Source organism: Chrysemys picta, chromosome 7 (assembly GCF_011386835.1).
Source record: "Chrysemys picta bellii isolate R12L10 chromosome 7, ASM1138683v2, whole genome shotgun sequence".
NCBI lineage: Eukaryota > Metazoa > Chordata > Testudines > Emydidae > Chrysemys > Chrysemys picta.
This window is the reverse complement of record NC_088797.1, coordinates 37,718,619-37,743,250: the sequence shown is the minus strand read 5'-3', so window position 1 is coordinate 37,743,250 and position 24,632 is coordinate 37,718,619. Positions and strand designations below refer to the sequence as shown.

At 47.5% G+C, this 24,632-nt stretch overlaps 1 protein-coding gene and 1 long non-coding RNA gene across 3 annotated transcripts; one reads left to right on the top strand and one right to left on the bottom strand.

Annotated features, from left to right (window-relative positions):
* Nucleotides 1-9,114: 9,114 nt before the first annotated feature.
* GP9 (glycoprotein IX platelet) lies at nt 9,115-17,190 on the bottom strand. 2 transcript variants are annotated; one of them, XM_065551195.1, is made up of 3 exons: nt 17,041-17,129; nt 12,578-12,624; nt 9,115-10,494 (listed from the first exon to the last, which is right to left on the bottom strand). In XM_065551195.1, the coding sequence occupies exon 3, from the start codon at nt 10,476-10,478 to the stop codon at nt 9,864-9,866; it is 615 nt and encodes a 204-aa protein (XP_065407267.1). In that variant the 5' UTR covers nt 10,479-10,494; nt 12,578-12,624; nt 17,041-17,129; the 3' UTR covers nt 9,115-9,863. The 2 variants fall into 2 exon arrangements, with proteins under 2 accessions (XP_065407267.1, XP_005309149.2); XM_005309092.4 differs by lacking the exon at nt 12,578-12,624 and having other exon boundaries at nt 17,041-17,190.
* A 205-nt stretch (nt 17,191-17,395) lies between these two features.
* Nucleotides 17,396-19,676, top strand: LOC135972610 (uncharacterized). Its single transcript, XR_010589095.1, has 2 exons — nt 17,396-18,042; nt 19,492-19,676. It is a non-coding gene; the product is annotated as an uncharacterized LOC135972610 (long non-coding RNA).
* Nucleotides 19,677-24,632: the final 4,956 nt, after the last annotated feature.

Genomic DNA, 24,632 nt, shown 5'->3' with positions numbered 1-24,632 from the left:
ATCTGCTCTCCCTGGGCTGTGTCTCTGGCTCTGTGTCCAGGGCCAGCTCTGGCTTTCTGGCCGCCCCAAGCAAAAAAAAAAAAAAAAAAACCTGCGGCGGCCAGAACAGCAAAGCTAAAAAAAAACCTGCGGCACAGCCGGAGCCAGGCTGCAGATGTGCCCCGGCTAGCGGGGGAAGGGGGAGTGAGTGAGGGGAGAGAGAGAAGGGGGGTAGCCAGGGCTTCAGCGGGGCGCTGCCACGTGGCCCCTCCCGCCGTGCCACCTGCCGGGAGGGCTCCACACCACTCCAGTCAGCTGGGAGAGAAGGGCGCGGACTGCCCTGCCGGGCTTGCTGCAGGGTGCTCCCGTCCTCCACGCTGCTGCCCCCTACAGGGCAGCCGGAGCGGAACAACAACAACAAAAAAAAGCGGTTGTGCCGCCCTAGGATTGGGCGGAATGCCGCCTCCTACAAGCTGTCACCCCAAACATCAGCTTACTCGGCTGGTGCCTGGAGCCGGCCCTGTCTGTGGCAGCAGCCCTGCTCTGCTTAGCACAGGATCTGCTCTCCCTGGGCTGTGTCTCTGGCTCTGTGGCTTTACCCTGCTCCCAGCAAGGGGTCTGCTCTGTGGGCCGCTTCCGAGACTCTGCTCTCAGCTCTGACCTGCTTCCTGGGCTGCTTTTCTGGCCCCTCTGGCTGGCACAGCTCTGTTCCCACAGCTTGGGCCCCTGCTCTCTCCTTAGTTTGGCCCCACTTTGTCTGACCCAGGCAATTCCAGCTCACACGGAGGACGCTGTGTGATCCCCAGTTTCTCTGTTATTGGGGCAGGAGAAATAAAGTGTTGTTACCCTGATTATGTGAATCAAGGACAATGAAACTGTTTTATGACAGAGGGTCTCACCATCAGCCAAGTAGCACTCGCTAGACTAGGGACATGGGTTCCAAAACCCAGTGAATTGAGAGAGGTTGGGGATAGGTAAGTGTACTTGATGGTATGGGCCCATTTTGAGGATCTGGATTACCAATTGCACTACCTCCTCTCTCCACTATTGAATAGCAGAGGTAATTTTGATTCCCTTAAGAGTCTAGCTAGAGACTGCTGAGCTGACTTCACTTTGGGCCAATGGTGTACCAGCACTAGGGCTCCCCTACTACAAACTGAAATCACTAAAACAGCTAAAATTACTGAGCTGAGATCACTGAGTGCTGTGTTAACTAGTGGGGGAGCCTGAAGATATATTGCTAAGCGGCTGGCAGAGTGGAGCAGTTTGCGGAACAGTTGGAGCGGAGAGCAGAGCAGAGCAGTTTGCAGGGACAGCTAGAGCGGTTCATGGGACGGCTACTGGGGTGGAGCAGCTGGCAGTGTGGAGCAGTTTGTGGGATGGTTGGAGTGGCCCACAGAACAGCGAGCGGAGCGGGGACAGCTGGAGCGGCTCACGGGACAGCTGGAGGAGCGGCTGGTAGAGCGGAGGGGGCAGTCGGCCCTGGACCACATAAGGTGCCCCTTAACACCCCGTGTGCCCCCCTCCCCCATTTCCATCCAGGCTGTGTGTGTCGGGGGGGTAAAACTCTGCAAATAAACTTTTGAACTCTGGGGCAGCACTGACCAGGGACAGAGACTTTTGGGTTGTTGGACTTTGAGGTGATTGGACTTAAGACCCTGAGGGGAAAAGGACACTGTCAAACTTACTTGGAGGTGGGTCTTTTGCTAATGGTTTGTGTTATGAATCCTGTTTGAGCTGTTTACCCAACATAATGCCGCATTGTTTCCCTCCTTTATTAAAAGGCTTTTTGCTACACTCAGACTCCGTGCTTGTGAGAGGGGTCTTGTATTGCCTCCTAGAGGTGCCCGGGGGGTGGTATGTAATTGTCCCAGGTCACTGGGTGGGGGCTCGAGCCAGTGTTGCATTGCGTTATTGAAACGGAACCCCTAGATACTGAACCCGGCCCTTGTTGCTGCCAACTCAGAGGGGCAGAAGGGTTACATGTGCTTGAACTCTCCACCTCCCAGTCCACTTTGCACCTCACTATAGTACTATATACGTATCTTTTCTTTAAAACAAAAAGGGTTTTGAATGCAGAGCCCCAGCCCTGTGTGAACATCTCCTTCTGTGACTTAACATAACTCTGCCTAATCAGGTGTTACATGGACTGGAACCATGCAAAGAGCTAACTGGAAAAAAATATGCCAAAGTTTGATTGCCCCAGAAACTGATAGCTTAGTTTGAGTCCTCCTTTTTATTAGGAATAAAGGGTCTGATTCTCTACTGTTCTTTTACCTGGTGTAGTTATTTATAGCTGTGAAAATGGGGAGTAAAATCCTACCATTTGCTTCGCACTGATGTAAATGACACAAGATGCAAGGCACTGGAGAATCATGCCCAGGATAAGTGAAAGGGATATCTGGCTTGAGCCAGAATACGTATATATGTTAATGCTGCTTCTGTAGCACCTGCATGTATAATTCACTGGCATGGTCTGTCTGTCTCCCTGCCTCCCTCCCTCTCGATCCACCAGAGGGCAATATGAAACACCCATTCATATTTGATTATACTAGCAGTCTGCTGCCTACAGATAAAGGAATTCTTATTCAGCAAAAGTGGTGGCAGATGCCTGTTGGTGGGTTTTTTTTAGTGCTGAGGTCCTGGGTTCTAGTCATTGAACAAATACCTGTATGTTTGCAGCCACTATATATTAAGTGTTAATATTAGGCATTAAATTGTTACAGGCTTCAAATATATTAAGGGCTATTATAAAGGTGATCAGTTGTTCTCCATGTCCTCTGAAGGTAGGACAAGAAGTCATGGTCTTAAGCTAAATCTCCCTTGTTGCAGATTAATATTAGGAAAAACTTTCTAACTATAAAGATTGTTAAGCACTGGAACAAGCTTCCAAGGGAGGTTGTGGAATCTCTCACTGAAGGTTTTTAAGAACAGGTTGGACAAACACCGGTCAGGGATGGTCTAGGTTTACTTGATCCTGTCTCAGCACAGGAAGGCTGGACTAGATGACTTGTTGTTGTCCCTTCCAGCCCTATGTTTCTATGATTTTGTGTTGCACCTGCTTTGAGTTGAAGGGCTCTATTACACCAGTTGGAATTTGTTCCTTTGTTCTGAGGACTTTTCACATTTGATGGTACCTCCTGTTACTGAAAGAGCAACACAAATCCACATACATCAGAAGCCAGCTTCTGGTGGGTGAAATAAGCAACAAAACCTTATTATGCATGAAATTAAAAGTGAGTCTTTCATGGACCTAATTATATGTCACATAATAAATGAAAACATTAAAGTAAATTAAAGGTATTCATGTTAAATTACTCTGCGTGCATATGATTTATGAGTATTGTAAGCATGTCAGTTATTTAAGAGAAGAGGATGTTTTTGGCTGCTTTTTTATTTAGCTGATACTTCTATTCAAGTGAAGCCTAAAAAATATTTTCCACTACAGCATTTTAATTGTCAGTTACATAAACATATTCTCAGCTTATTGTAGTTCAGGGAACAATTGTTTCTTATGAACATATTTAGTACGATCAATATTTTTTTACTGCCCTCAGCTTTAATATTATATAAGGCCATTTGTCTTGTTAAATCTAAAACCAAATCTCAAACCTCTTAATTACTCAGAATCCCAGCAATTATACTTTATAGTAAACTTTTCCCTCACTGAAGGTTTTATCTTTTCTGAAGTTTACCAAGGCTTATTTTATGATCCTTTTGTGAATATGAACTTGCATCTCTTATTAATATGATAAACAATTTTTCATTTCTGTAGTACTGCTTGTCTGAGGATTTCAAGTAACTACAAATATTAAGTCCTAGGGATACATCTGTGAGACAGGGAATAAACTATTTAGTTTCCTTACCTGTAAGCAACAGAATAACAATGATGAAGTTTGATGTCCAATCCTTCAGCATTTACTCACGTGAACAGGTGTTGATTTTAATGAGACTAGTCACATAAGTGTTATAGGAACAAGCTGTTTTGCACAGCATGCTATGTACTGGTTGGTTGGTGCCATCCACACCAGCAGTGGCTGCATTCCAGTATTTCTGTACAACAAGATTAGCTGTTAAACAATAAGCTCATCTCAACCTTAATGCTTTGGGAGTCTAAAAGGCATAGCACCTTGTACATGTACAATCTTCCTTATTAATACCAGCAACTGTTGTCTGATCCAAAATCTCCAGCCCTTTCAGATACAGAACTGTTGCTGACTTTTGATAAGCAGTAAGCATGAAGAAGGGCTCCTGGATCAGGGATTTCTTGTTATAAATAGACTGGATAATAACAGATGGATTAGACACTTATCTTTGAACAAATACTGACTCATCCTTCTCTGGTAGTGTCTTTCCTACTCATTCACTACCTTAAGTTACTTCCCTCTTTATTTAGATACAGGGAAAAAGTATGTGGTCATTAAGCTTAAAGCACAAAGTGTAAATTCCTTTTTAAATAGTACACCACTTACTGTGATTCCTAGAGAAATATGAAAGTGGATATATTCACTGCTTTGCATGCTTGAAAGTATGAGATGGTGGAAGAGGACATTGTTGTCTTCTGGGCCTTTCACAATCTGCTTTGGGATCGGTCTGTATGTTCCATTGTAGGTGGCCGGTGTAGCATTTATTTATTTTTTGCTTCTGTCTGTTGTGAATGGGCTGTAACTGATAGATTTGATTGGCGGTGGGGAAAGCTGGCTAGAGAACGTGACTTACTTAGACAGCAGTGACCTGGTCAGATAAGCATTTAACAGTACTCTCCAACCTTGATAACCATTCAGGTCAGCTGCCCCTTTTTCAGGGTTTCTCTGGATAAAAGCCAGGGGTGGTTCAGAAGTGATAAACAGAACTCTGCCTTGTGGAATGGAAATGCTGCATCGGAAATTATTCTCCCCTTTTCCTCATTTACTATTGGGTTCAGAATGCCAGAGACCAGGAAACAAATCTTCCTGAAGCAACCCTTTTGCAAACTGTATAGTATGTTAATTATTTTTTATCTACAGTGCTCCTTATTCAGCATGCACCCTTCTACAGGCTCAAAGTAGAAGCTACCCTATTTGTCACTGGGTCATTCCTGTGTATGTTCTAACAAACAAAATCCTGCAAAGGTGAGGTGCACTAGTTGAGAGTAACAGGTAAGCTTCCCAGCTATGCATGGGACTACAGTAACTCCTCACTTAACGTTGTAGTTATGTTCCTGAAAAATGCGACTTGAAGTGAAACGATGTTACGCGAATCCAATTTCCCCATAAGAATTAATGTAAATGGCGGGGGTTAGGTTCCAGGGCAGCTTCCCTTACTCTGCAAGCACCAGAGGCAGGGGTTCAACCTTCAGCCCACCCACTCCACTCCTTCCCCCAAGCCCCCACCCTTGACCCGCCTCTTCTCCCCACCTCCTCCACCTTTACTTCGCTCGCTGCGTCCTGGCTCCTCCCCCGTCTCTCCCTTCCCTTCTAAACGCGGCAAGACAGCCGATTGCCGCTTAGGGGAGGGAGGGGGGAGGTGTGCCGAGTCCTCGCTCCTCCCCCTCCCTCCTGCCCGGGGCAATCAGCTGGCTTACCACGTTCGGGAGGCAGGGGAGGGAAGGGGAACCTGCACTCCGAGTCCTCGCTCTTCCCCCTCCCTCCTGCCTCCAAAATGCCACAAGCCAGCTGATTGCTGTCGGCAGGAGGCAGGGGAGGGAGGGGGGAGGTGCGCCGAGTCCTCGCTCCTCCCGCCTCCCTCCTGCCCAGGGCAATCATCTGGCTTGCGGTGTTTTGGAGGCAGGAGGGAGGGGGAAGGAGCGAGGACTCGGCGCACAGGCTCCCCCTCCCACCCCTGCCTCCCGAATGCCACAAGCCAGCTGATTGCCGCCGGCAGGAGGCAGGAGGGAGGGGGAGCCTGCGCGCCGAATCCTCGCTCCTCCCTCCTGCCTCCAAAACACCGCAAGCCAGCTGATTGCCATGGGCAGGAGGCGGGGGGAGGAGGGCGAAGGCGCTGATCCGCGGGGTCTGCCGGCGGGCGGGAGGCGCTGGGGGGGGGGAGGGGGACGTAGGGAGGCTGCCAACTGTGGAGAAAGCAGGCAGCCAAACAACGTAAGACTGGAGCATTGCACAACTTTAAATGGGTATGTTCTCTAATTGATCAGCAACGTAACAATGAAACAACGTTAAGCGGGACGACTTTAAGTGAGGAGTTACTGTACATGATAGTTGAATCTAGTAAAACTTCCCTGTTCCTTAACTGCATGTAGATTGGTATGTAAGGAGCCACGTTCTACATCAGGGGCGGGCAAACTTTTTGGCCTGAGGGCTGCATCGGGTTTCGGAAAGTGTATGGAGGGCCGGTTAGGGGAGGCTGTGCCTCCCCAAACAGCCAAGCATGGCCCGGCCCCTGCCTCCTATACCCCCCTGCTTCTTGCCCCCTGACTCCCCCCGCCCGGGAGTCCTGCCCCATCCAACCCCGCCTGTTCCCTGATGGCCCCCCCAGGACCTCTGCCCCATTCACCCCACCATTCCCTGTCCCCTGACCGCTCCCAGAACCCCAACCCAACCCCCCCTCCTTCCTGACTGCCCCCTGGAACTCCTGCACCCATTCAACCCCCCTGTTCCCCGCCCTCTGACCGTCCTGACCCCTATCCATAACCCCACCTCCTGAACACCACCCCAAACTCCCCTGCCCTCTATCCAACCCTCCCTGCTCCCTGCCCCCTTACCGCGCTACCTGGAGCACCGGTGGCTGGTGGTGCAGTTGTGGCTGGAGCCAGCCACACCACCACGCAGCACAGAGCACCGGGTCAGGCCCTGGCTCTGCAGCTGCGTTGCCCGGCCGTGCAGAGCATTGTGCCGGCGGAGCAGTGCGCTGAGGTTGCGGGGGAGGGGGAACAGCAGGGGAGGGGCCAGGGGCTAGCCTCCCAGGCCAGGAGCTCAGAGGTCGGGCAGGAGGGTCCTGCGGGCTGGATGTGGCCCATGGGACGTAGTTTTCCCACTTCTGTACTACAATTCTATTTCACCCATTCATTGTAGTGGGGTTTCATAGGGCAGAATGTCACCATATTTGTACAAAAATACATATTTGCCTTTCCATGCACAAAAGGCAATCATGTGCTTCAGTCTGAATAATTTATGTTTTAGATGAAGGGAATCAAGACAATAGGGGAGTCTCCATGAGAGAATACTTCCTCTGCAATGGGCTGCATTAACACTCCCTCACAAAATGGCAGCTGAATTTTAAGGTGCAGAGAAAACAGTCCTTGAGCTACATAAGCATAATACTGGTGTCTGTTTCCTTGAGATTCTCTCTTGTAGAGGTAATGTGTATGTGCCCGATTTAACAATGACAGCCAAATTCTAATATTGGATTTGTGTGTGCAGCTCTCACTGAAATGTACACATGAATCTGGAGCCAGAATTTGGCCCTGGTTTTTCACCTGAGAATGGTCAAGCCTCTGTAAGTCATGCAACATTCTGGCTGGGTAGATAAGGGCACCATCGATTGTAGTCCCCTCATTGCAGCTGGAAGATTTAACATCAAACCGTATGGTGCACTGAGGAAAAGCAGTGAAGAATACAATATAGAATTGAAAGATCGGGGGAAGTTAGCTGGGTGGAAGGTGATTGACACTGTTGGAATTTGGCCAGGACACCAGGGTTAGCATGCACCTACTTCAGAAATGTGCTGCCAAAATTGTGAGGAGGCTTCCTAAAAACCTCTCTGCTGCGGTTTCTCTTTTGCTCCCCTCCACCACATTCTCCTCTCTCTCTCTCACCATAAATCACCTTGCTTTCCCTACCTTCAGTTTAAGTCCCTGTGCCGTTGAATAGTTACTCACACCCACTGTGCTTCTCTCTCCCCTAACAAGAAACCACCAGCACCTCTTGGACACTCCTCTCAGCAGCTCCTGTACCTTGTGTGCTCTTCCTTGAGTTAGAATTGGTGGCAGATGGAGGGGGTGCCATTGTGTGGCTTCTGGATCTGTGATGATTGAGTGGGGAGTGGCTACTCTTGGCAGGGGAGGAGCAGGTCACTTTTTTGATTTTTTTATGGGCAGGGAGTTGGATGGACAGTAGGTAACTTGTGGCCTGAGGGGTTGGAGTTTGAGTCCCTTCTGACCTGAAGGAGGGCAGCTGGGTGAAAAGAGGATCTCCTGTGGACTGGAGGGGTAGATCCTATGCCTCTCAGGTGAAGTGTGCTGTGTCCCCTGAGTCCTATGTTCAGGGGTCAGGTAAGAAGTAGGCTTCCTGAGTCCTGGGAGATGAAGTAATTGGTTGAGGGCTGCCCCCCTTGAGGCCTGGGGAGGGAGGAGAGTCAGTTAATTGGGATGTTTTCCACACCTGACTTGTAGGGGGGCCCCGGTTGCAAATTCTGGGCTGAGTGGACAGGAAGGTTGGGAAAGAGAGGGAGGCTGCTGCAGGTGGTGCAGCTCAGCTCCAAGCTCCTAGATCAGTGTGGCTCATCAGTAGTGTGCACGGACAGGTAATGGCCCCTTATCGCTCTACTAGCACTGCTGTGTGTGTTTGAGGCTGGAGGCCTAGCTCTTCTTAGAGCAGTTACGATAAACAGTCATAGCAAGCTTACTTGTATCATGGAAGCTGAACAGCAACCAGCTTCAGCCAGGAACGTGAGGCATTTTAACAAATAACTTGCACAGGTACCTGCAAGAAACTTCCTTCGGCTCTTTCAAAAAGGCCATGCAATCATGCAATAGTGACGTCAGTGCTATGTTGCATCCAAAAAAGAGATGCTCTAGAAGCGGAGAACCTCTTCCAGCCCTATGCTAGGGCTTTGGGTTAGCAGGAACTGTGTGTGAAGTGTGTCACATACTGTGTTTCTTCTAGGAGTTATTCTGAGTTCTCCAATCTAAGTATTGACCCAGCCTAACATGACAGATCTGAGAAGATCACAGCATAAAGTCTCATGGCTGGGGCCCTTATAAATAGTTCAGGTTGGGGAGAAGTTAGAAGCTTTAGCTGCTCCTGTAATTTTCCTCTGAGGAGATATTTTACTCCCTAGAGAGAAAGAGATCTTGTCATGGCTTCTGTAAAAATCCTAGTAATTTGTGGCCCCCCAAAAAACCAACCCAGAAATTTTGCAGGATGTTTAACCAACATCTGTGGTTGTCCCATGTAATTATGCAACAGACTTCAATAAGTGTGAATGCATAAGAAACACCCTTTATTTAAATATCACACACAGAGTACAATTTTTCTCAAGTGTTTCCTAGGAAATTCAGTAGTATATAAAAGGACTCCTTAATGGATGCACATTAATTTTCAGGAAGCTTAAAATCATATTTATTAAGGGATAAATCCAAGGGCTGGTCCCAATAGCCACACTGGTTCTGCTGCCAAGGAAACCTCTGCATGCTGTCAAATTCAGCACCTCTCCTCTGCAGGTGCAAGTGTGCAGCTGTTGAAGTCAATAGGACTCCACCTGCATGATGGGGTGCAGTCAGCTGTAGGATCAGAGTCTAAATTAGTAACAATAGTGCAATCAAAATCCACCAGAAACTAGCTGGCAGTAGACTGTAAATAGCCTTGTGCTAGAAGAGCTGGGATTTCATTGGTAAAAATGGGAAATTAATTCTTCAAAAATCACAAGACCGGACAAGTAAAATTTCCTAACTACTTTCCTTTGATATTTAGAGAATGTAATATTAAAATAACTTATGCTGACTTGCCAGTAAGTAAATTTAAGTGCATTTTAGAGGTGGCCTCCAACCAAAACCTTGGATCTGAATACTGGATCTTTATACAAACTTCTCCCGCCCCCAAACTTTGTGACGTGGGACCCATCTCGAGTACACTTACACTCACATAGCCAGTAATAGCTAAGACGGGTATCCTTTGTATTAGGTTAGTTTGGCATTTCTGTGAAGAGCTATTGGTGACAGCAACATCTCATTATGACATGTAATTTTCTAGGTTATACTTCCGCAGCTGCGAGACAGCAGAATAATAATCTCTTGTGGTAACCTGGTAGGCTAGTTTTTTGGAGAACCTCAGGGCACATAATGTTAAAATAAGTACAAGTACTGCAAAAGTGATCAAAGCGAGGTCTCGCCAAAAGAAATCGAGGCATTTAATTGGGAGGGATTTCCTGCAGCTGTCCAGCTCATTCCCACTCAACTGGCTCAAAGACTTTCTCTCATTGGAAGCTGGGGTTGCACAGATGACGTTAGCAATAGAAGATTCGGAGAAGTCCTCCAGCCAGAGTTTGAGATACAGAATGTCACAGTCACAATTCCAGGGATTGTCGGACACATTCACTTCCTCTAGCTTACGTAAGTTGTCAAATGCGCCAGCACGAACTGTGGTCATGCTGTTATTCTGTAGATAAAGTTTCCTGGTGCTGACAGATAGGGCAGGCACTTCCTTTAGTCCCTTTGAGCTGCAGTCTACTAGCCAGCCCTTCATTTCTCCGAGTGGCTTACAGATGCAGGACAGAGGGCAGATTTCCGCATGGACTAAACAGAACAGCATTAATGTAACAAATCCTGCAGCAGTGGGGATCTTCATGGTGGTTATGTTTTCACTAAATAAAGGACAAAAACATATATATGTAAAAACAACTGATTAGTTATCAGGGTTCTAAATGTAAAGCTAGAATATAAAATTGTCCCCACTTCATCCTGCTTTAGAGTCAGCAGAAAATCTTGAGTTTCCTGGAAGACTTTTTTCATGCCCTACAGTTCCCATAATGCCATTCTGTCTTAACCTGATTAATACTAATACATTTATGAAAGAGTGTGGTGAGTCCTTGCCACTCTCATTTTGTGCTTTATTATACAAAATATTACTGCCAAAAGCTCTTGAATAGAGATGGCCCAAGTGGTGGCTAGATCCAGGTTAGTTTTAGGTTAGGGTTTTTGATTTAGGTTCAGGGCTAAGGTTTGAATTTGGTGTTGAAATCATGTGAGATTACAAATGCTGACTTTTGCCATCTTGAATGGTGTAAGTTGACTTTAAGAAGTTATCTCCAGAGATTTTTAGCTACATCCCATTTGGTTCCTTTCTGTTATGGATCTGACCAGAATTGGTACGTTAGGGCTGGGTTCTGATGTGAGAATTTGAAGGGTGTGGATTAGAAGTTCTCTTTTTTGGCCCATCACTACTCTTTTACATACTTTATGCATGAATTCATGCATCCATCTGTAAGAGCTTATTGTTTTAAGAAGTAAAATGAATACAAAACTACAAATTGTGCTTATCTGTGCTCTGACATAGCTCAGAGCTCACTTTTTGGGGGATACCACCATCATGTCTTAGGTTGGCAGGTAGTTATCCCTTTGCTGTGACAGTCCCTGTTGTTTGGAGCTGGCTCCCACCTAACATCCATCTTGGTCCCATCCATCCTCTCTTTACACATCCCCCAGTTTGTTTGTTTTTTTAAAGTATGGCCAATCAAGGGATCTAACTGGAATTTCAGATCCAAACTCCTTTGCACTGTTGGGGAAATCCAGATCTAAACATTGTGTATTGGAACCATCTCTAATTATGACGATATTTCAACCCCTAATTAGAACTTTTCTTTTCCCCTTCCTTCTATGTGGAAATCCACTGATTAAATGTGAGATTTCAAGAAAATAATTTTGATTGTATAGTGCCCTGAATACTTATCTGGGGAGTGGGATGTGCTGTTAATAGGTGACAGTTTTCTTCTTATTGTACACTCAGACCTTCCCTGTCCCCTTTCTCCACCCCCACCCCAAAAAAGAAGATGAGATCTACTGTATTAGACTATAGAACTTACTTTGCAGGTGAATGTTGGAAGCCCAACACAAAAGCAATTTAAAACTAAAGTAGGCAAAGCATTGGAGTTGGCAGACAAATAGAAATTATCTAATGGATTTATTCTATCTATCTCTAACCTCATGTTAGAGTGCCTTTTACATAAAAATAATATAGAATGGAAATTATACATATGTAAGTATAGAACTTGGACAGACTGTTCTTTGATATCTTAAAATGTGACCAGCCTTAATAAACCCAGTAGGAAAATGTCTCATTTGACAGGGTAAAAATTGAATTGATATTGCTTTCTTTCAGTAAACTTATTAAAGGCTGAGGTTGGATTGGTTTTGCTTTTAATAACTTTTTGCTTCAGAATCTAGAGAAGGTATCAGTTTCCTTTAAAGTAGCTTGCAATACAAATTATTAATTCAAAGATACTGAAGGCATGAATTCTGGTGAAGTCCTTAATTTTTGAACAAGAAATTATTTAGGTATCTACACGTGCCCAGGTGTAGATACAGCACAACACTTTTATTTTCTTTTTTCTAAAATAGCTACAGCAATCCAAAAGCCCTGCATAATGAAAAGTGACCAGAGTGGGATGACAGACCTGCTTAAAACTCATCTTATCCATTCTGAATTATGGATATATTGGAAATATAAATAAGTCTAAATGCTGGTCCTGTTTTCTTAATGAAATCCTAGATTGATCAGAGAGAGAGAGAGAGAGAAAGAGAGATCTAAATGCAGCTAATGTGACAACCATACCACAGAAAAACAAGGGCATGAAAACCTTTCTTCTAAACTATAGTGAAAGCAACAAATATAAACAAAAGCCATTTGTTTCAATTTCCAGCTGATTTGAATACTGAGAAAAGACTTACAAGCTTGGCGCTTTAAATCCAGGTAATGCTGCAATGCCAACTTTGACCTATTTAAGAAAATCTTTTGCTTTCATGAACTCGATAACCCAAAGTAGTTTTGAAACTCTTATATTATCTAAGCAAACCAACCCCCCACAATTCTCTTTTAAACACTTGTAAGAATAGGGTGACCAGATCGCAAGAGTGAAATATCAGGACACATTGGGCGAGCGGGGCTTGGGGAGGGGAGAGGACGACAATGACAGACACAGGTGCACAGAGCCATGAGACGGGGTCCTAGGAAGCTGCGAGTGGGGGTTGTACGGCCCCTGTTGCAGCCCGCACTACAAGCCACAGGGCGAGGACACCTATTGAATTCAATGATAATTTTGCATGTGAATCGATGTACCTAGTTCTGAGATTATAAAGCCAGAAGGGATCCGGTGATCACCTGGTCTCACCGCCTGTATAGCACAGACACAAAACTTTCCCAAAATAATTCCGAGAGGATAGCTTTTAGAAAAAACTTTTTAGATAAACACCATAACCCTTAGTATATTGTTAATCGTTAATTACTCTTACCATTGAAAAAGTATGCCTTATACCCAGTCTGAATTTGTATAGCTGCAACTTCCGACCGTTGGCTCATGCTCTACCTTTCTCTGCTAGACTGAAGTGCCCATTATTAACTATTTGTTCCCCATGTAGATACTTACAGTCTATAACCAAGTCACTTCTTAACCTTCTTTTTGTTAAGCTAAATAGATTGAGGTCCTTGAGTCGATCACTATAAGGCATGTTTTATAATCCTTTAATCAGTCTTGTGACTCTTCTCTGAACACTCTCCAATTTATCAATATCCTTCTTAAATTGTGCACCCCAGAACTGGACACAGTATTCCAGCAAAAAGAACAGGAGTACTTGTGGCACCTTAGAGACTAACAAATTTATTAGAGCATAACCTTTCGTGGGCTACTGCCCACTTCTTCGGATGCATATAGAGTGGAACATATATTGAGGGGATATATATACACACATACAGAGAGCATGAATAGGTGGGAGTTGTCTTACCAACTCTGAGAGGCCAATTAAGTAAGAGAAAAAAATTTTTTTTTTGCACCAGTGCCAAATACAGAGATAAAATAACCTCTCTATCCTGCTTGAGATTCCCCTATTTAGGCATCTGGTCACCTTATTTCTGTATGCATTTCCCCAGGTTTTTTTGTAAAAATCAAAACTGAACTGCCCCAGAAATTCTGGCATGTGGAATCATCGTGTAACTCGCATGGCTCCAACCCTGCTGATGAACCTTTAGATCCACTGCACAGACTTCTGCCACTTGAGCTAATGGAGTAAGTAATGGCAGAGGCAGTAGGTTGTCATCCTATATGTGATAGATCAGCTCTATAGGGGGATGAGACACTTTTTTTGCCACTGGGTTTCACAGATATCTGCTGACAGAAGAGGAACTGGGAAACTCAGGAATCCTGGGTCTTTTCCAGGCTCCTGAATGGAGTGGTCTCTAATAGTCAAAGATCCTTCTTCCCCGTCCCCTCCAGTCTATGTCTATCCTATTGCTGTCTAACCCGCCCCAGCTCCTCATCTGATTTCAACTGCCCCCCACTACTGCTCTGGATTCCTTGTCCCAGTTTCCTGGTCCTGTCTCACTCTCCTCTCTCCCCGCCCCCATCCCTCAGATGGGATGTTCGTTCCAGACTGGCAAAATTATAAGGCTTCCCAACATTTCAACACTTCCCATTCTAAATTTTCGGTTGCTTAACTATAGGCTAGCTCTGCCTACAACAAAGCATATTCAGAACCTCTGATTAAAGGGATTATAAGTGTAGCAACCTCCATCATAGCTAGTCACCAAAGATTGAACCCGAGCCATCCAGACTTAAAAGCATGAGCTTCTACTACTTGAGTTCAAGATATAACTCCCTTAGCTGGTAGCTATACAGTTATCCTCTAAAAATCCACCAGAGGAGAGCACAAAACACATGTTGGACAGTGAATTACAAAAGTGCCAAATATTATTATTAGACCTGCAATACTTTTCACAATGAACATCAGTGTGGGATAAACTGGGAGTTTAAGAATATTTAGAAAACAATTTTAGAATAACATTCAGTGCTGTGGTTTAAAAGAAAAAATACCCTGTTAAAACTCATAACTTAGCAGTATTCAGTGTTTGAAAAAACAAACAAACAACTTTTAGGAGCTATGGGATACAAGTTAAGAATGTTGAAACAGGAAGATGTTATGCTTAGTTACCACCTGGGCAAGGCGGCGTGCTTTGTAATACTTGCAAGATTTCACTGTAATGTTTTACAATATATAGCAGCGCAATGCTGATTCCACTGATATTGTTGAGCAATTCATGCTGATTTTATTTCAGCCCACATCTTAATAGTTTTGAATACTATAGATCACAATTTTCAGCTCAGTTGGTCTGAACATGCAGAGCTTTAAAACTACTATGCTCTAAACTGTATATTAACTACAATTTTATAAACCTGCATGTCAGAGAACTGTGTGCCACTACTACTAGACAGTGGCACAAGGCAATTCAGTGTGAATCACAGCAAAGTAGGACTGGAAGGGACATCAACAGGTCATCTAATCAAACCCCTGCACTGAGACAGGACTGAGTAATAACAACACTAGGCCATCCTTGACAGGTGTTTGTCTAACCTCTTAAAAAACTCCAATGACTGCTATTCCATAACCTCTCTAGGGTAATTTGTCCAGTGCTTAACTACCTTTACAGTTAGGAAGTTTTTCCTAATGTTTAACCTAAATCTCCCTTGCTACAATTTAAGCCCATTGCTTCTTTTTCCTGCATGTCCTGAGTGGGATGGGGGTGAGTCCAGGCAGTGGGATTGGGGGGAGGGAGGTCGAGGAAGTCGGTGGGTGTGTGGGGATGGAGACAATGGGGCTGGGCTGGGGAGGGTCGGGGGGGTTGGGGAGAGGGACAGGGTCTGGAGGGGATGAGAGAGGGAAGCAGGACTGGAATGGGGGGAAGTTGAGGGGGTGGGACAGCAAGGGGAGCGATGGGGATGGAATGACGGGAGAGGCTGAAGAAGAGATTTGGGGTAGGGCAGGGACTGAGGGCAGTGGGTTCGGGGTGGGAGGTACAGGGGGGACTGCGGGGGAGGCTGAGGGAACAGGGTCAGGGAGGGGGCTGAGGGCAGTGGGTTGGGTCTACACTGGCACCTCTCAGCATTGCTGTGCCGGGCGGCAGACCTGCGCCAGCGCTACCCTGGCAATGGAAGAGTCCTCAGTGGAAATGCAGACTTCATGACACAGACCCTCCTCATCACTTCAAACCTGATGCTGCTCTGGTCAGTCGCTAGGCTCTTGTCACTTTCAAACCCATGCAGGGTATCTGGCTCTTTTTCAGTTCTCAGGTTAAGAAAAGCCTCTGCATTTTGTGAGGGCTTCAGCATTCACATTCCTACTTCACAAACTGTCTGCCTGACACATTGCTCCCAGGGCATTCATCTTTATTCATTATCGGCAGGTCCATCAGATTAACGAGCAACACAGGGGGAAGCAACACAATGGTGTCAAGGATTTTTAATTTTTCAAACTACTTTGGCCTCAACAGGGATAACAGCAAATCTGGACAGAGCAGATGGGTGTCAGGATGGGTTTGGGTATTTATTTATTTATTTTTTTAAGTGAAAATGTTTGGGTCTGAGCAAAGGCTGCAAACTTCCCTTTGGAAACCTTTGCTGATCTTTTACCCCAGGGGCTAACGACAGCCTGGAATCCGGGACAGATTTCCACATCCATGCAGGGTGAGATGATGGGGGGAGGGAAGGGGAGGGGAGGGACTGTGGGGGAGGCTGTTGGAACAGGGTCAGGGACTGAGGGCAGTGGATTGAGGGTGGGGGGCACAAGGGGGACACTGCGGGGGAGGCAGAGGGAACAGGGTCAGGGTGGGGCTGAGGGCAGTGGGTCTGGTGAGATGATGGGGGAGGGGAGGGACTGTGGGGGAGGCAGAGGGAACAGGGTCAGGGTGGGGGCTGAGGGCAGTGGATTGAGGGTGGGGGCACAGGGGGGACTGTGGGGGAGGGAGAGGGAACAGGGTCAGGGAGACTGAGGGCAGTGGATTGAGGGTGGGGGGCACAGGGAGGACTGTGGGGGAGGCTGAGGGAACAGGATCAGGGTGGGGGCTGAGGGCAGTGGGTCGGGTGAGATGATGGGAGGGGAGGGACTGTGGGGGAGGCAGAGGGAACAGGGTCAGGGGGACTGAGGGCAGTGGATTGAGGGTGGGGGGCACAGGGGGGACTGTGGGAGGAGGCTGAGGGAACAGGATCAGGGTGGGGGCTGAGGGCAGTGGGTCGGGTGAGATGATAGGGGGCGGGGAGGGACTGTGGGGGAGGCTGAGGGAACAGGATCAGGGTGGGGGTTGAGGGCAGTGGGTCTGAGGGGAGCCCCCGCAGAGGGACCTGCCAGGTGAGCCCAGCAGTGCTTACCTGGAGCGGCTCCCAGGAAGCATCCAGCAGGCAGGTCCCGCTCTGGCTCCTAGCCTAGGGGAGTCGTGTCGCTGGCGGGTCGGGTCGGGTCACGTCAAGGAGGGCGGGGGGGACTCAGTCTCTCTGCCCACTGCCTGCTTCTACAAGCCACGCCCCTCCAGCATGCAGCCGAGCTGCGGAGAATTCCTCACTGCCTGCCTCACTCCGTGTGTGCCTCGGGCTGCTGCTGCATTCGGTAGGTTCCTGCCAGCCGGCAGGGGGACGCCAGCAGGGAGCTCAGCTGTGCAGCGCTGCCCCAGGGGCCCCTGAAGAACAAGTGAGTGGCGCCAGTGGCGCCGGCTTGCTGCGGTCCCCCGGATATTGGGACAAAGTGCGTCCCGACCAATGTAAGGTCGGGACGCGGGACAAGTCCCCTAAAATCGGGACTGTCCCGTCAAAATCGGGACGTCTGGTCACCCTATGTAAGAAGCACACCCTGCTTAAAGGAGATTTCACATTTTGCTAACTCTGTTTACAAATATGTGACTGAGACCTGTGTTTAAAAAATAATAGTACAGCCCAGGTAATTAGTTTCTCAAAATTAAGTGAGGCACCTCTTGATTTTTATCATAATTGTCCAGTGAAATACCATTTCCCTATAGCTTATGTGGGATTTCTTCTCCATAATACTATGAACTTCACCACAGAACAGCTGGAATATTAATTTTGACAATTTCTAATCTCTTCATAAACACAATTTAACCCTTTGGTGCTGAGTCTAAAGGCATGCCCTGCTGCAGCTTCAGGAATCCAGTAGCGGTTGATAACTTCTTAAAAGTGGCTACACCTTTTAATCACAACCTGATGTGTCAGTTTGTGGATAAAGCTCTTTATCTAACTAAAAGCAGGGTGAGCAAAGCCTATGCTAGGGATCCTCTACCATGGTTTACTGAGTAAACACCAAGAAACGCCAAATCAAAAGGAAATGAGACCTGAGCAAGAGGATCAGGGAGAAAGGAATTGGTGAGCTGCATAGCTTGCTTACCTGTGTGTGTGTGTGTGTGTATATATATATATATATATTTGAGTGTTCGATCCTTTCCCTCTTTTGCGTAGTAAGGCTTTGAAGATCTGCAGTGCTGGATTAAAACATAAGGTTGTCGGGTTTTAAAGATCTAGGCAGGAAATGAATGTAACAGATGACAAGCCTTCTGCCTCGTTTGTTAGGCAGCAATTCCTCTTGGGAAATGTGTAGAGTCAAATAGCTCTTTGAGCTTTTTTTATTGTTTCAGCAGAAAAGAGAAGAATTTCATATTTTATTATGTTTTTGTTATTTAAATATTTTTCCTCTTTGAAAGGTGGCAGGTTTCTTAAAATCCTGAAATGACTCACCTCCAGTCTGACAAATATTTCTTCATTAGAAGTAAAAATCTAGAGGTATAAAAGTCAGCTTGGACTTTATCAGTCACTGGGACAGGCAGGACAAGTGTTAAGTTCCAGAAACAGCTAAAGCTAGACCATAAGAGTTTTTGGGTTTTTTTTCATCAAAGCTAAGCGTGTTTCCATTCAGCTCTTTCTGCTGAACTTGTACAATTTGTAAAATTAAACCTAAGCCACTTTAAGTTGACAACATGTAAGAATAAAACATATATAAGGCAATGAAATACTCCAGCAAAAGTTACAGTGCCTGTCAGGTGAGGAGACTGGCCATGATTCTTTATTGCTTCATCCATCTTCTGGAAAAGCAAACCAATCACCACTGTTACAAAAAGTTACCCAGGTCCAAATTTTCAGCTCTGGCCTTCATTTAGTATCTTTTTTTCATGTGCACACAACTGATTGTACCCATAAAAGTGGACATGCAACCATTTTCTGGGCCAAAAACCTATTTGTGCATATAAACTGGGCATTTGGCTACCTACCGGTAGTTGCTCTATGTGTGCTAAATGGACATGTGGTCGTATTTGCACCATACACTCAGTTGCATGCACAAAGGTGGATGTGAAAAACACACAGGTTTGAGATTTGCCAAAACTGTGGTTCTGAATACTTAAACAGCTGAACTTATACTTTGCAATTCCTTCTTCACTCTTGTAAAGGAGGACCAATAGATATTATCACCCCCTGCACATTTGTTCTGTACATTAACTGTAAATGTATGGATACACATTCAAGTTGGGAATTTTATAAATGATCAGTCATTGAGGACCTCAATTTTTAAAACTGCATGCCTGTATGTACATGTACAAAAGTGATTTTGTAAATTCATGGCTAATTTGCAAGTGCCATTATCCTAGTTATTCCTGCAACTCAGGTATTTGAAACCACAAATGGTCAGTTAGATGCATAAGTGGCAACATTTGCATATGCAGATAAATAGATCGTGCATGCAGTCTCTGTGACTGTATGCTCCAGTTAAACAGAAAATTGTGCAGAGTTCTAAAATTTGGGCACTGTATGTTTTTACCACAGACACAGAAAATAGAGATGTTCAGCAAGGGTACGTTGAACAATAGCAAATGTGCAATTATTGGGTGTGGGGGAGAGGAGTGTGTGTGCGTGTGTGTGTTTGTATGCATTATAGGTGGTGCTGGTAGCACCACATACTATTTTTTTGGAAACTTTTTTATTAAGGCAAAGTTCCAATAAAACATGAACATATTATACTGTACATTCCTTATTCCTTATTCAGGATCAGGTTAATATTCAAAGAATTGCCTACAGATGCTGGATTGCTGTCAGGGGAGCCTTACTTCTCTGAGTGCACTAAAAGAGGTTACCAAATTTTAAAATACCTATCCTCTTTTTTGGCACTTCTCTTTTGTGTATATTAGGATTACCATATTGAAGTCCTGGAAAAAGAGGATACTCCAAGGGGCCCCGCCCCCGCCCCAACTCCGCCCCCTCCCCTGAACGCTCCGCCCCCTGCTCCTCCCCCTCCCCTGCTTCCTGCGAATCAAATATTCGGGGGGGGGGAGGCGTGAGGAGGCACGGCCCAGTCCGGCCCCCCCGGCTGAGCGGCTCCCTCTGGCGGCTGGCCAAGAGGCTCTGGCCCTGGTGGCTCTGGGCTGTTCCTCACTGCCTCAGCTGCAGCTCCTGAAGCCCTGGATCGCAGGGTCTCCTCCCATATGCTTTCTATAGTCCAAGCTTTGCCTGCAGAGAAGCTGACTATGGGGGTTGTGGGGGGAGCTATGGTGCCGAGCACCCGCCTCGCCGGGCCCCCCAGGTGGGGGGTGAGGTGACACCCCCACGTGCCCCAGGCCGGGCTGAGCCCGGGTCCGTGTCCCTTTAAGAGCGGGGCCGGGCTGAGCCGAGCCGGTGTGGGGTGGCTCCGCTCTCCGCTGCAGGCTGATGCCGGAGCCTCCGCTACCCGCTGCAGGCTGATGCCGGAGCCTAGGCTGAGAGCCCCGCTCGTCTCCTGCACCAGCTCCGGGCGGGGCTTTGCTGTGGCTCCCCCAATCCCCCAGGGCTGGGCTGCCCCACGGTAGGGGCGGGCAGGGCAGGACCTGGTGGCGCCGAGGGCTAAACAGGCCCGGCAGGGCGGTGCGGGGGCTGCTGGAGCGGGAAGCTGGGGAATGGGTGGCACGGCCTCAACCCCCTGGGGCTGCCTGCCCCGCAGAGGAGGCAGAGGGGCGCAAGCCGCAGCAGGACCCCAGCCCCCCGGGGGAGGGGATCTGGGGCCAGCCCGGGGAGGCAGGAGCAGCCCCGGGGGTGCTGGGCGCGTGCAGGGCAGAGCTCCGGGAGAGCCCCAGCCCCGCGGTGGGCAGTGCTGCAGAGGAGCCCGTGCCCTGTGGCGGGTGAGGGTAGCCCCAGGCAGGGGGAGCCAGGCCGCCCACACCCACCTCTCGCGGCCGCTCCATGCTGCTCCCGGTACCGCTTTCCGCCAGTGCGGCTGCCCTGTCAGCCGCTTTTGGGTCTTTAAATAGCCATCCGGGGGGAAATCCCGGACATTTTTAGCTTTTTACAAATTCCCCCTGGACGGCTTTTTAAAGACCCAAAAGCCGGACATATCCGGGGAAACCCGGACGTATGGTAACCCTAGTGTATATACTTGGTGTGAAAGCTTTTCCTTTACAAAGACAGTCCACATTTTATTATACCACAATTCAGAGGAGGAGGAGTCACATTATTCCAGTAATGTGCAATATTAAGTCTTGCTGCCAACAATAAAAGAAGTAATTGTCATTCTGTTTAAAATGCAGATCCTTTACTGGAGCATTACGTAATGAGGGCAGGGGATCTCTAGGAACCTGGTGTTTTGTCATAAGATGAATCTCTTTAATAATTTCCTGCCAATGCTGTCTAATTCCTGGATTCAACCACCACATGTGCAAGAATGTTCCCCTTTCCTCTCACCTCCTGCAATGAAGCTCCCCCCCCCCGTAGCAAAAATATGATGGATCTTAACTGGAATCAGAAGGATGCCTGACATTTCTCATTTATGAGACCCTGTTTGCAGTTGTTTATAACTGTGCCAGATTTTAACCATTTGGAATTAATGATATTGCCCATGCTCAGTGCCTTCCTCAGGGTGAATGCTTTTGGAAAATTTCAGCAAAAATATTTTTGCTCTTTCTAAGAACAAGGCTAGGGAAATATACATTGTTTTACTCTGTTTAAAAAATTCTGGTTACTTTGTTTTTGAAAAGCTTTTGCGCCCCCATGCTTTGGAGCAGGGACTTGACATTTGGCAGGGAGTGGTCTTTGTGTCAGGGATGTGCCATTTGCTGTCTCTCTGCAGATCTGCCCAAATTTGGCCTGGGTAGAGACTGGCACTAGTTAGTGAGGAGAATGGGACTGGGGCAAGAGGCCAGGGATAGGAAAGAGACAGGACTGGACAGGGCTAGGTTGGAAGGAATGAGGAAAAGTGAGTCAAACTCGGGCTATGGCTACACTGCAGTTAAAAACCTGCAGCTGGCCCGTGCCAGCTGACACGGGGCTTGGCCTGCAGGGCTGTTAATTGCAGTGTAGAGATTTTGGGCTTGGGCTGGAGCCTGGGCTCTAGGATCCTGCAAGGGGGGAGGGTCCCAGAGCTCAGGCTGCAGCCCAAGCCTGTTCATCTACACTGCAATTAACTAGCCTGAGCCCTGTGCGCCCGAGTCAACTGGCATGGGCCACCGGTGGGTGTCTAATTGTAGTGTAGATATACTCGTGGAGGGAATGGTCAGAAGAGTCTGTGCCTACAGAGCCCACTCTCCTCTAGAACCTGGAATGGAACCCAAGATTCCCGAGTCTCACTATTTCTCTGCTATCAATAAATAACTGTGAAATGCACTGGTAAAATGTACTGTTGGTCCACATACAGGATGACAGCCTACTACTACTCTGAGTTACTCTGTCAGCTCAAGCGGCAGAGGTCTGTGAGATGGATCTAAGCAAGGGCTCCAAGGCTGCTGCTGATTCATGGAGGTGTCAGTAGGATGCTACATAATGGAATTTCTGTTTTATCAGTTTGCTTTTTTAAAAAAATATAGGAAATTAACTGCCCACCCCCCCCACTCTCTCACATGCCCACCCAAAACCCATATGCTAAAAGAACACTATTAAGGTTGCAAAGTCAAGCACTCAAAAGTCAGGTGAATCCAGAATTAAGGTTCTTCTTTGAGTGCTGTCCCTGTGGGTGCTCCACTCCAGGTGATGGTGCATCCCGGTGCTGTTGATCGGAGATCTTTGGTAGCAGTGCCTGATCCAGATGCACATGCTCAGCTGCTGTCTCACGGTGTCGTTAGGGTCTGCCTAGGCACGTGCATCCTGCACCCCCCTCAGTTCCTTCTCAACCGTCCTTAACTGAAGATGGGACTCAGGGCAGTGCTGAACCTCTTCCCTGGTCACTGAAGGAAATAAGTAAAAAGAAATAGAAATAGTTAGATAGAAATATCCCAGTTCTCTCCCTTCCTTTAGAATAGTTTGCTAGTTTAAAAAAAAAACAAAAAACCTTTTTCTCTCACGTTCATCTCCTGTTGAGACTCTCTCCCCAGGGAATCATAGTTCAATGATGCCGGGGTCCCCGGGCTTTAAGAAATGTGACTCCTGCAAGGAGCCTATGCCGCAGTCTGACGGACACTCACGCTGTGTGAAGTAGCTCGGCAAGACACATGTCCCTGCCAAGTGTCTCCATTGTACCAGGCTGAAAACCAGGGCTCGTCGTAACAGGGACTTGCGGCTAAAAATGCTCCTGATGGAGAAATTCCTACAGCTGCCTATGGAGATGGGCAGTAAACCCTCTCCCTCATGCTCCCCGGCTAGGTCGGAACCCATCGGGAGTGTGGCTTCACCCTCTCAAGTGAAGAGGCAGGAAGCCCCAATGTCTCTGCACAGAGACTTTCAAAGGGGTAAAGGGTCTCCTGCAAGATCTTTACCCTCGGTGCTAACAGCGCCAAAAGCAGGCGCCTCCGACCGCCCCAGCACCTCAGCCGTGGCTCACACGGGGCGCAAAAGTAGGGACCCGTCTTCCCACAGTGAGAAGCTCTCTTTGGCACCGGTCCTGTTGGCATCAAAGATAGACCCGGCACCAGCAGCGCGTTCCACCCCAGTGCCAACAAGAATGTCGGCACCGAGCCTGCCTATCACCCCCGCAGCAGACGCGGACCCCATGCAGGATGCCTATAAATGGCCTGCGGCACCCGCGAAAGCAAAACAAAAGTCACTGCGGGCTTCCGCTCACACTTTGCGCTCCATAGGACCACAGCCCATGGAGCAGCAGCAATTTTTGCATCAAGATGATATCTCCATGGCCCCTGAGCCTGACTCTCCGTTCCTAGACACGGAGCACTCAATGTTTGAACAGCCGCTCTCGCCACCCAACCTGGCCGCCCTCACTGACAGCAAGAACGACATGCAGCAGCAGGCAAAGTTCTCTCTGCCTGATTCTCCTCCTCCACCGAAGCTATATATCTCTCAAGTCACAGCGCCTCACAAGAACCAGCCTCAGTTTCCCTACTTTGTCCCCCTGTGGGCAGGGCCTCACTTCTTTTACCCTGTGCCTTGGCCTCAGTGGTACCGTTGGTCGGCTCCTGCCACCAGCCCTCCTCGAGGCCCCTCCACCAGACCGCAAGTCCGCTTTGTGCTCTCCATCTATATCTAGAGCCCCTGAACCCTCTCCTGAAGAGCTGGGCCAAAAACTCTTCCCTGATTTACCGGCTCCTAACTCTCCATCAGCTGCAGATGGAGCCCTCATGCCTCCACCTCCACAAAATGTGGACGACTTTAAGCAATTCTAGGAACTTTTCAAGAGGGTGGCACTCAGCCACACAACACAGACTCCTCAAAATCTCCAATCCTCTGCGCCTTCAAAGATCGCGCTACCCATAAATGAAGCCCACCAAGAACCAGCTGACACTCTCTGGCAGACCCCTGCCTCCATCCCACCAACATGCAAAAAGGCTGAATGTAAATATTATGTTCCTGCTAAGGATATAGATTTCTTATTTTCCCACCCACAACCAAACTCTCTTGTAGTGGATGCAGTGACACACCGGACAAAACAGCCACACTACCGGCCCAACCTGCAAGACAAGGACGGCTTGACCTCTTGGGCTGCAAGGTTTATACCTCCTCTACTTTGCAATTTAGAATTGCAAATTACTCTGCCCTCCTTGCAAGCTATGACTATG

Excerpts from the sequence above, each read along its gene's own strand:
- GP9 (XM_005309092.4), bottom strand. The coding sequence starts at position 17,063 with ATGCTTCCTGGGAGCCGCTCCAG. Across the intron at positions 10,495-17,040 it reads CTTCCTGGGAGCCGCTCCAG|TGAAAACATAACCACCATGA; the intron begins GTAAGCACTGCT and ends TCCTTTATTTAG.